General features: G+C 42.1%; 1 protein-coding gene across 1 annotated transcript in view; it reads right to left on the bottom strand.

Annotated features, from left to right (window-relative positions):
- The window catches only part of DPYSL3 (dihydropyrimidinase like 3), a 116,085-nt gene extending 104,167 nt beyond the window's left edge, over positions 1-11,918 (bottom strand). The window contains exon 1 of the mRNA XM_050794004.1: positions 11,139-11,918. Coding sequence (XP_050649961.1) covers positions 11,139-11,519 — 381 coding nt within the window. The 5' untranslated portion in view covers positions 11,520-11,918. The remainder of the gene's footprint in view (positions 1-11,138) is intronic.
- Positions 11,919-12,139: the final 221 nt, after the last annotated feature.

Below are 12,139 nucleotides of genomic sequence, written 5' to 3'. Positions count from 1 at the left end.
CCCTATAGCAAAGCAAACATGAAAATTTCATCCAACTTGTCCTCAGAAACCAGAAAAGAGTGGATACAAATATTTTAAATATTGAGAGAAATAAAAAACATCAACCTAGAATTTTGTGAGATCATCCTTCAAAAGTGAAGAAGATATAAAGACATTCTTACACAAACAGAAATTGAGGGAATTTGTTCCCAGTAAAGTGACCTTGCAAGAATCATCAAAAGAAGTTCTTCAGAGAGAAGGAAAATGATATAGGTCAGAAACTTGAATCTACATAAAGAAAAGAAGACCACCAGAGAATAAATAAGTAAAGGTAATATAAAAACTTTGTTTTTCCTATTCTTAATGTATCTAACAGATAACAGTTTATTCAAAATAATAATAGCAATAATATATTCTACTATATATGCTTATGTACCTATATCTGCTTCTGTATAGTTGAAATAAAAGAAAGTGATGATACAAGAGATGGGAGAAAATAATTAGGAATATTTTATCATTATAAAGTACTTGCACTACTCATAAAATAATACAGCAGTATTTGAAAGTAGACTTGGATTATTTGTAAATATATGTGGCAAGCTGTAGGTTAACCATTTAAAAAGTTGAAAAAAATAAGTATAATTGATATGCTAAGAAAGAAGAGAAAATTGAATCATATAAAATTCTCAGTTAAAACCACAAAAAACAAAAAAATTATAGAAGACAAAAATAGGAACCAAGAACAAAGACAACAAATAGAATACATTAACAAATATGGTAGATATCCATATATAATCCATCTATAACAATAATCACCTTGCATATCAATGATCCAAATATACCAGTTAAAAGACAGAGATTGTCAGAATGGATCAAGAAACAAGGCTCAACTTTATGTTAACTACAAAAACCCCACTTCAAATATAAAGGCACAGAGAGATTAAAAGAAAAGGGATGGAGAAAGAAATACCATGCTAATACTAATCAAAAGAAAGTGCAGGCCGGGCGCGGTGGCTCAAGCCTGTAATCCCAGCACTTTGGGAGGCCGAGGCGGGCGGATCACAGGTCAGGAGATCGAGACCATCCTGGCTAACACGGTGAAACCCCGTCTCTACTAAAAATACAAAAAGAAATTAGCCGGGCGTGGTGGCGGGCGCCTGTAGTCCCAGCTACTCCGGAGGCTGAGGCAGGAGAATGGCGTGAACCCGGGAGGCGGAGCTTGCAGTGAGCCGAGATCGCGCCACTGCACTCCAGTCTGGGCGACAGAGCGAGACTCCGTCTCAAAAAAAAAAAAAAAGTGCAAATAACAGTATTAATTTCATCCAGAATAGACCTCAGAGCAAGCAAAGTTATCAGAAATAAAGAGGGACATTACATAATGGTAAAGGGGTAATCAATTCTCTGAGAAGGCATAAAAACCCTCAAGGGTATGTGTCAAACAACAGAGGATCAAAATACATGAGGCAAACACCTAAAAGAACTTCAAGGGGAAAGAGATGAATCCATTATGATAGTTGGAAACTTGAATGCTTTTCTATCAGAAATGGACAGATCATGGGCAGGACATGGTGGCTCATGTATGTAATTCCAGCAATTTGGGAGGTGGAGGCAGGAGAATCACTTGAGTTTGAGAGTTTGAGACCAGCCTGGGAAACATAGGGAGACAGCATCTCTACAAAAAAATTTTAAAATTAGCTAGATGTGGTGGTGCACACCTGTGGTCCCAGCTACTCAGGAGGCTGTGTTGGGAGGGATGATCACCTGGGCCTAGGAAGTCACAGCTGCAAGCCATGATCATGCTACCGTACTCCAGCCTGGGTGACAGAGCAAGACCCTGTCAAGCTGAAAGAAAGAAAGAGAAAGAAAGAAAGAGAGAAAGACAGAGAGAAAGAGAGAGAGAGAGAGAAAGAGAGAAGGAGAGAGGGAGAGAGGGAGAGAAAGAGAGAAAGAAAGAAAAAGAAAGAAAGAAAGGAGGGAGGGAGGGAAAAAGAAAGGAAGGAAAATGGACAGATCCAGCAGGCAGAAAATTAATAAGATTAATGAAGACATAGTTGGGCTAAACAATACTATCAATCAAGTGGATAAAATGGACATCTATAGACTACTTCATCCAACAAAAGTAGATTACACATTTTTCCGAGGCACAGATAAACTGTTCAACAAGAGAAGTGACATTCCGGGCTATAAAATACATCTTAACATATTTAAAAGAATAAAATCATGCAAGCTGCTCTTGGACCACAATGGAATTAAACTAGAAATAAATAACAGAGAGAATGCTGGAAAATCCCCAAATACGTGGATATTAAACAACATAATTGGCCGGGTGCAGTGGCTCATGCCTGTAATCCCAACACTATGGGAGGTCGAGGCGGGTGGATCACTTGAGCTCAGGAGTTCAAGACCAGCCTGGCCGACATGGTGAAACCCCATCTCTAGTAAAAATACAAAAATTAGCCGAGCTTGGTGGCAGGTGCCTGTAATCCCAGCTACTCGGGAGGCTGAGAAAGGAGAATTGCTTGAACCCAGGAGGCGGAGGTTGCAGTGAGCCAAGATGGCCCCACTGCACTCCAGCCTGGGTGACAAGAGTGAAACTCCATAGTTTCTTAGAAAACTAAATGTACTCTCACCATGTGATCTAACAACAGTGCTCCTTGGTATTTACCTAAATGAATTGAAGACTTATGTTCACACAAAACGTATGTGCACATGAATGTTTATAGCAGCTTTATTCATAACCAACAAAACCTGGAAGCAACCACGATATCCTTCAGCAGGTCAGTGAATAAATAAACTGCTGTGCATCCAAATACTCAGCAAGAAAAAGAAATGAGCTATCAAACCATGTAAGGATGTGGGGAAAATGTATGTGCATATTACTAAGCGGAAAGAAGCCAACCTGTATGATTCCCACTATACGACACTCTGGAAAAGACAAAACTATGGAAGCAGTAAAAAGATCAGTGGTTGCCAGGAGTTAGGGGCAGAAGAGAATGATGAATACAGACAGCACAGAGGATTTTTAGGGCAGTAAAACTAATTCCTATCAGATATTACAATGGTAGATACCTGTCATTGTATGTTTGTCCAAGCCCATAAAATGTGCAACACCTAATGTAAACTATGGATTTGTGGTGATAATGATGTCTCTCTCTCTCTCTTTTTTTTTTTCCCCCAGCAGAGTCTTGCTCTGTTGCCCAGGCTAGAGTATAGTGTTGAGATCTGGACTCACTGCAACCTCCGCCTCCCAGGTTCAAGCGATTCTCTCACCTCCTGAGTAACTGGAATTACAGGAACCCGCCATCACACTTAGCTAATATTTGTATTTTTAGTAGAGACGAGGTTTTGCCATGTTGGACAGCCTGGTCTCGAACTCCTGGCCTCAGGTGACCTACCCGCCTTAGTTTCCCAAAGTGCTGGGATTCAGGCGTGAGCCACCGCATCTGGCCAATGATGTGTCGATGTAGGTTCATCAGTTGTAAAAATCTTCCACTCCTGTGGGGAATGTTGCCAGTGAAGGAGCTTGTGTGTTTATGGAGACAGGGGTATATGGGAAGTACTCTCTTAACTTCACTGTGAATCCAAAACTGCTCTAAAAATTCAAACTTATTTGTTTTTTTAAAAAGGTGATATCTGTCTGCTCAGGCTGCTATAACAAAATACCATAAACTGTGTGGCTTATAAATAATAAATGTATTTCTTACAATTCTGGACACTGGGAAGCCCAAGATAAGGCAGATTCAGTGTCTGGTGGAGGCCCGCTTTCACCTGGTGCAAGGAGCAAAGCAGCTCTCTAGGGCCACTTTCATAAGGGCACCAACCCCATTCATGAGGGCTCCATGCTCATGACCAAATCAGTATCATCACCTTGGGGCTTAGGATTTCAACCTACGAATTTGGGGGTACACAAACCTTCAGACCATACTAAATGATAAAAAAAATTAAACACAGAAATACTGCATGTCCTCACTTTTGGAAAAAAAAAATGCATGTCACAGATACGCACACACACACATACACATATACATATACACACACAGATGGGAAGAAAATACACTCCTAGGTTAATGGCAGTTTTCTCCAGAAGATCATGAGAAAATGATGTTTAGGTTTTCTTACTGCTGATCTCTTTGGTATATCTTCATTTTTCCAACATTTATTTTTCATTGTGCACCTACATAGCTGGAGCTTAATAATGCTTTTTGCAAAGATGAGTAAAGACAAAAATCAGCAGGTAAAGGGAGACATGGGGACTCCCTTGCTAGCCACAAGCTATCGGTCCACCTCCACATGCATATTTGTAAAGAATGCTGAGCACTAACCAGCACTTGGTCTGTAACCTCATCACAAGCCTTCAACAGTTTTGAACTGTCTCCCAAAAATTGTTCAATAAAAGGGCATCTATCACTGAAGAACTCTTGACAATGGACTCATTAATGACTAAGTTGTTAGAACCACTGACTATTATCTATGAGGCTAGAGATCATAGACTCCCAAGCACTCACCCAATTGGTTGGACAAGACAAGCCACTGGGAAAAAGGAAAACAACCATAATTTATATTTGGGTTTTTTGTATCTCTTCTTTTTTAGTTTAGATTTTTTATTTACATTTTATGATGATCATAAGATGTTTTCTTTTTAAAGACAGGGTCTCACTGTCACCTCTTCCAGTCACGGCTGGCTGCAGTCTCGACTTTTCAGGCTCAAGCAAACCTCTTACCTCAGCCTCCTGGGTAGCTGGGACCACAGTCATGCACCACCATGCCTAGTTAATTTTTAAATTATTTTTAGAGACCGAGTGTCGCTATGTTGCCCAGTCTGGTCTCAAACTCCTGGGCTGAAGCAATCCTTCTGCCTTGGCTCCCAAAGTGCTGGGATTACAGGCATGAGCCACAATGCCCAACCAGTCAAAAGATATTAGTGTGATATTTCCATATGTAATTTATGTATATGTACATATGTGTATACATATATACACACACACACAAGGAATATGGAGCACGCTCAAAAAATTTTTGTTTAAAGATGCACAATTAAGAAAGTTTACAAGAAGACCATTACTATAGGGACCATTTGGTCTAGCCCCTTTGTTTTAGAAAGAAGGAAACTATAGCTCGAAAGGAAGGGAGGTAACTTGCCCAAGTTGTACAGCAGGTTAAAGGTTAGGTCTGGAAACTGAGACTGCTAATACTTTATCCACTTTGACTTTCTGTTTATTTGTTTTTGCCTAATATGTTCTTTGATGGAGTAGAACTGTTTTTTGAATGCAGTATTATTCTTTGTCACAAACATATTTTAATGTTACATTCTCCTAGAAGCTTAATTTTAAAAGTGCTCACACACCTAAACGAACCTTCTGCCTCCATTTGCAGTCACAGATTGCATCCTCCTCAGACAGATTTCCTCTTCCTTGTAAGCTTTACTCCCTGTCTCGTAGAAACATTACTTGTCGGGATAACGCCCAGTGGAAATAAATCACCAGGAGAATCAGCTGTAAGAGTCACTGACGGAAGTCATCAGAGACAGTGTTCTGGCTGTCTTAAACATTACTTACAAGAGCTGTCAGCAAAACCCTGTCTCCAGGGACCATTACTTTGAGGGAACTCTGCCAATCGCAGCATTACTGAGAAGGCATTCTTTTTTATGTTCCTCAAATGCCTACTGTCAAACTAAACCAAAGTTCTGCAAGGTCACAAACACTTCCAAGTTTGGGGAAGGAAGCCTACTCCCACGTTCAAGTGTGGTCTGAAGGCCAGGTAAGCGGGAGGCCTTTTTTCCTAGCTTTGGTACAAACTTTCGTTTGTCAGAGAAGCCTTATAAAATTCATTTACATGCCAGAGTTTGGATTCTGATAGCTAGCAAGGCCTTTATATAAGCCTAGAATTCTATTTCCAGTTGTCTCCCATTGTGCAGGGTTAAGGAGGAGAACATCAATCTCTCTGAGTCATTTTGAAAACTTTTAGCCCAGGAAAAACAAGACAAATGACAAATGGTAAAAAGGTAACAGCCACATCTCATTTGTTTCTAGATTGTTCCCTCTGCACCCAGAGCCCCTGCCAACTTCATGAAGGAAACATCTTGCACAAAAGAGGCCCACATGGGAAGCAGGAAACTAGAAATGACCCAAGACTCCTGATAGAAAGTTATCAATAAAAACCCCTGTAATCATAATGTCATTACTCTGTTTTTGCTGGATGACAAAGTCCTTATGATATAATTTGCTTTTGGCAGACCATATCATAATTGTCTTCCTCTTAGTAACTTTTTTACTGCTAGGAAAATTCTGTGTGCATGGAAAAGCATCTTGAGAAATGATGAAAAATACATACTTTTCACTTAGAATTGCTTTTCTATGCACTTAGTATCAAAAATTATAAATGAAAAGTTGTGTAAGCCAACCACAGAGGATTTTAGTAACATGAATGCTGAGGATTTTAGTAACACAAATGCCTATTATGAGAAAACTCTAAATACACAATTTAAGAAGGTGTTTATAGATAAGTTTAGAACCACTATATTAGCATCTATGGTATCTCAAACCTGGAATTTTGCGCTCAGAGACTTTTTTTTTTCTTTTTTCTCTTTTTTTTTTTTTTTTTGAGACAGACTCTCACTGTGTCGCCCAGGCTAGAGTGCAGTCGCATGATGTTGGGTGACTGCAACCTCCGCCTCCTGGTTCAAGCGATTCTCCTGCCTCAGCCTCCTGAGTAGCTGGGATTACAGGTGCCCACTACCACACCCAGCTAATTCCTGTATTTTTAGTAGAGACGGGGGTTTCACCATGTTGGCTAGGCTGGTCTCAAACTCCTGACCTCAACTGATCTGCCCATCTCGGTTTCTCAAAGTGCTGAGATTACAGGCATGAGCCACTGCTCCTGGCCTACATTTTTATATATTTATTCTGCTAAACACTTTTGTTATTTAACCTCATTATAATTTGTTAAATAAACTCATTTTATTAAGATAGAAGTTAACAATTAGGTATGCTAGATACAAAGCATATTTTGATTTTACCAAGACATTAAAAATATCTTTTGATAGCTCTGCAATCAACTTGAAAGAATAAGGATTTTGCAGCAACTGGTCTCCAACGTTGAACCACTGGTCTCAAAAAGTATCCTGTGTAATGGGCTGGTGGGAAAATTGAAGAAGGGTTCTAGAAGTGTGGCAGGAACATCTGTCCTTGCTCTGAATAATATTGACATGTCAAGAGCTGACACAATGGTCAGGCTGGTCATACTAACATAAAGAAGTAGCCTCCCCACCTGGAAAGAACACAGACTCCGGAATCAGAAAAATCAGATTGTGAATACACAGACTCCGGAATCAGAAAAATCAGATTGTGAATACGCAGACTCCGGAATCAGAAAAATCAGATTGTGAATACAGAGACTCCGGAATCAGAAAAATCAGATTGTGAATACACAGACTCCGGAATCAGAAAAATCAGATTGTGAATACACAGACTCCGGAATCAGAAAAATCAGATTGTGAATACACAGACTCCGGAATCAGAAAAATCAGATTGTGAATACACAGACTCCGGAATCAGAAAAATCAGATTGTGAATACACAGACTCCGGAATCAGAAAAATCAGATTGTGAATACACAGACTCCGGAATCAGAAAAATCAGATTGTGAATTCTGGCTCCCCCCACTTATTATTTATGTGATTTGGGACTAAACAATTAGTCTCTGTGTTTCAATTTCCTTATCTGTATCATCATTTTGTGTGAGGAAACGACCTTTTGAGCACTATTTAGGATAGGCACACATAAAGTGTTCAAAAGGTGGTACTTACTGGCAAATCAACAAATGGTACAAAGCTGGCAGTAGAAGTGCTGTATTATAGAATTAAGGTTTAAGATTATTATGATATAATAGAAAAATAAGCTAAGATAGTGATAAATATTATAGAAGGAAGAAAAATTAAATTCTACAGTTAAGATTTTTTTGGGGGGTGGTTTGTTTTAAATTAAATTGTACCAGCATAGAAGGGGAACATCCTGGCCTAACAGCAGCTTACATGGAAAAAAGTTTCTGAAAGCTTGAATGACAGGGTGTTTGTCATGGAGACAATAGTAAGTCACAGATGCATATGTTCCATAAAAGTCCAAAAAATTAAGTAGCATAATGCACTTCGCCATGACCATATCCCATCTGAAGCAACGTATTCAGTTCTGGGCACTGTATTTTGAGAAAAATATTTACAAAATATGTAATATAATATAACTTGAAAAGGAAATCAGAATGGCAAAATGCTCATAAAAGAGAAAACTGAAGAAGCTAGGAATAATAAGGGTAAGAAAGAAATTTAGGGAGAAGGAGATAATTGCCCTCATACATGTAACGGGCAGTAAAAATTGAAGAGTAATAGTAATAACTAATATGTACTGAATACTTATGTGCAAAGTAGTCACCATTATCCTTATTTTGTACAGGAGAAAACTGAAGTACCCAGAGGCTAAGTTACATGCTTACAGTCATATAACTAGTAAAGGATGGGACAGGTTTCACTCCATTAGTTCATCTCCAGATCTGGGAGAGATATTAGAGCTATTTGCCAAAACTTTCTGGTCTTACAGGATCATGGCAAGATTGTATTCCACCAATTCCTTTCAAGCTGAGTATAAGACATGGTTTTGGGCCAATGAAATGTGAGCATACATCATGTTCATTACTTCAGCAAGGAATTAAGTGTGTATACAATTTGCCACATACTATTCACAGACATGTAGAGATGGAGCCTCCATCAAGTTAGGCACAATAATGAAAGGAGCTTTCCTGTTGACTCACACTGGACAAATAGGAGCAAGAAATATGCTGTTATGTTTTTTATTAAGCTGCTGAGAGTTGGGGGTTGTTACTGTGGCATCACCCAGCCTTTTCTGACAGATACAAGAGTGCACATACCTAAAAATCATTAAAATGTCTCAGAATAAGGAAACATATTTACCTTTACATTTCCAGAGGTCAGAACTAAGAATAATTTGTAGAAACTACAGGTAGGCAGATTTGGGCTTAATTTTTTTTTAAGTGAAGTTGTCCAAAAAGTTGCTTCATGAGGTAGTGAGCTCCCTGACAATGGTTGTATTTAAGCAGAGGCCAGATGATCATTTTGCCAGCTATGTGGCAAAACAGATGGTTTAATTAAGGAAGTTTAGTGTATCAAACATTTATTGAGCACCTCCAATGTGCCAAGCATTGTAGCCACACAGATAAATTCAAATACACAATCTCTACCCTCAAGGGAATAAACAACAAGTTCAGAACTTGATAACCTCTGTGGTCTCTTCTAACAGTGTGATTCAACCAAATTAGAGATAATAACATGGCCTGGATGAAGCAGATGGCAAACCCAAACTTACAAATAACTATGTAGCACTAGAAATGCTGCCGATGCCTAGGTTGTATTATTATTTCTCAATTAGTAGCCAAAAGTATAGGGTTTGCAAAAGGGAGGAAAATGGGAGAATTGCTAGGTTTAAAGGAGGAATATTTTCCCTTTCTCTAGTTACCATTCTTAAATCTTGCAAACCCAGCATATTATCTGGCTTACATCAGGGGTGTTTCAGCAAAGGGAATAGCACTGACTCACACCAATTGTTACCGACCTTTTCCATCACTACTCCCGCCCCTTCCAGTCAGGAAGGGAACATTTCAATACGGATCAACTCAGACATGAAGAAAGGAATAACCTTTCTATAGGGCTCTTCTTCAGTTTAGGTACCAACCAAAACATTTGCAAAATATCAGTTTTCCCTAAAGCGTTGTTCCCCTAAGCAAAGGCTTAGGGGAAACACACACTAAAAGGATGATGTGAAAATCACAAACTAAATGAATGATTCCAGAGGAAACCGACATTGTTTTCCAAGTGGTATCCTCGAACAGCACTAACTTCAGCACTTATTTTCCCTGGTGGTCTTAGTAGTTAAAGGCTGGTTGGTTGGTTTGTCTAAACTTTCAAAAATCAAACAGTGGAGAGAGATGCTGTTCTTTCACTAGCTTATTGCATTTTAATGGAAAAACAACTAAAACCTAGATAAGCATTAACTGTAATTGCTCTGAGGCAGACATTTCCATTTCAGGTTATTATTCCTAACCATATTAGTGCAGAATACTACATGCGGATGGATTTTGCGGCCATTACCTAGACAAGGGTGAGGGCATCTGATTACTATTATTCCCCAGCTGAAAGCTTCAGTTTGAACTCTGAAGGCTCCAGCCCTGCCAGGCCCTGCAATTTCTGAACTACATCTCTGATTCTCTATGAAATAGACACATAAATCAGGGCAAGCTAGATTTCAATGCCATCCCTTCAGTCAGTTCAGTGTGACATAAGTTTCTCAAAAATACACATACAGAAGAAATTGGCTTTGGCACATTTAAGAGCAGCAGGGAATTTGCATCTCATGCTAGTTTAATGTGCACTCTTAATACTCTCGTCTATTTTCTAAAATATAATGCTATTCTTGCAGAGGCAGCTGGACCCCTTGATACCCGGTCTTGTGCCAAGCTGTGTACACAAATACACTCTTGACAAACACAGATGTGAAATGCGTGCTAAGACAGAAGCGAGGCATAGAGAGTGATTCGCGTGTTTAGTCTAGAGGCTCCACACCCAAAAGTTTCAGGGACAGCTGATGTTTGAAGACTCAGAGGGGAGACCGCCCCTCCTGTGCTTTCATCCGGGCACTATGGAGATGACCCCCATATTCCCAGCATCACTTTGCCCTCTGCCCTGGTGACCTGGGTTGAGATTTAATCTAGGGCCAGAGAGGGGCAAGACAATTGTGCTGTTGGCTACTCATACAGAGAGAAGAGCTGGAAATCACTAAGCCTTCCCGGGCTGACACACCCACCCAGAACGGATGGCCCAGGAGTGCGGCGAGGAGGCAGGGGTAAAGGACGCGGCTCCAGGCAGGGGAACCTGGGCATTCTTTCCGCGCTTGCACGAAGATGCTGCAAGTGGCGACACGCGCGAATCCAGGGTCTGGGCTAGGAAGTCGCGCAGAGCTCAGTGGAGGATGCCCCTTTCCTCCTCCTGGTCCCCCAACCCCGTGCAAAGTGAGCTGGAGAAAGTTGTGCCCGGGCCATGGCGGCCAGGGCTGGAGAAAGGAACGAAGGCAAGCAGGGAAGTGACGGGGGCCCCCTTACCTTGTCCTTGGGGCCGAGGTTCTGCAACACCTCTTTGCCGGTGGCGCTCCGAATCTCCACCCCGGAGGGCGCGGGGGACGCGGGCGCGGGCTCCCTGCTCTCTTCCCGGCCTTGGCCCCTGCGCGGGGTGTCCCCCTCGGTCCCGGGCCGGCTCCCTGAGCCTCGGTCGCTGCCCTGGCCGCTCCGAGGAGTCTTCGCGCCCCGCTGCCCCACGCTGAGGGCATCGAAATCCAGCGTCTTGCTCTCGAAGGCGCCCTCCACGTTGCAGAACATGCCGCCGTATTTCTGCCGCGGGACCTGGTCCGTGGTGCCCGGCCTGGCCAGGTACACGGGCAGATCGTCTTCATGGGAGCTGTCCCAGCCTCTCCGGCCCGAGGCCATGGTTCAAGCGCGAAAACGGCCCGCGGGTTTTTCTTCCCCAGAGGCGGAAAGGGCAGCCGCCGGCAGCGTGCGCCGAGCCACAGTGACTGGGGCGGGAGGAGGCGCCTGAGCCTTCGCGCCAGAGGCGGCAGTGCTGCTCCGATTCCTGCCTGTCCCTAGCGAGCCAGAGAGCCACACAGCCAGCTAGCGCGCGGCGCAGGGGCCCGGAGTAGCGGCGCGCTTGGCTCGCTCGCTGGACCTCTCGCCCGGCCGCACCTCCTCACGCACCCCCAACCCTAACGTGGCCTCCCGGGCTGACGCAGCGTCGGTGCCCATCACAATCACAAACCAAACTTGGCGCGCGCGCACACGCACACACAGGCGCACACTGCCCGCTCGCGCAACAGCCTTGCTTCACACACTTTCATGCAATTCAGACGTCTTAGAAATGTTCACACTCAAGCACTTGACTGCTTCACCCACACTAACTCCCTAGTTTGCCTCACAAATACAAAGCTTTCTGACGTCCCTCATGCACAAAAACCCAGCTGACCCAGGTGGATTCATCTCAAAGCCAAGTCCTGATTTACAATAACACATACAAACTCAAATTTACTACAAACTCACAATCCTACCCAGAA

Source organism: Macaca thibetana, chromosome 6 (assembly GCF_024542745.1).
Source record: "Macaca thibetana thibetana isolate TM-01 chromosome 6, ASM2454274v1, whole genome shotgun sequence".
Classification (NCBI taxonomy): Eukaryota; Metazoa; Chordata; class Mammalia; order Primates; family Cercopithecidae; genus Macaca; species Macaca thibetana.
The sequence above is the reverse complement of the archived record's forward strand: the minus strand, read 5'-3'. Positions and strand labels throughout refer to the sequence as shown.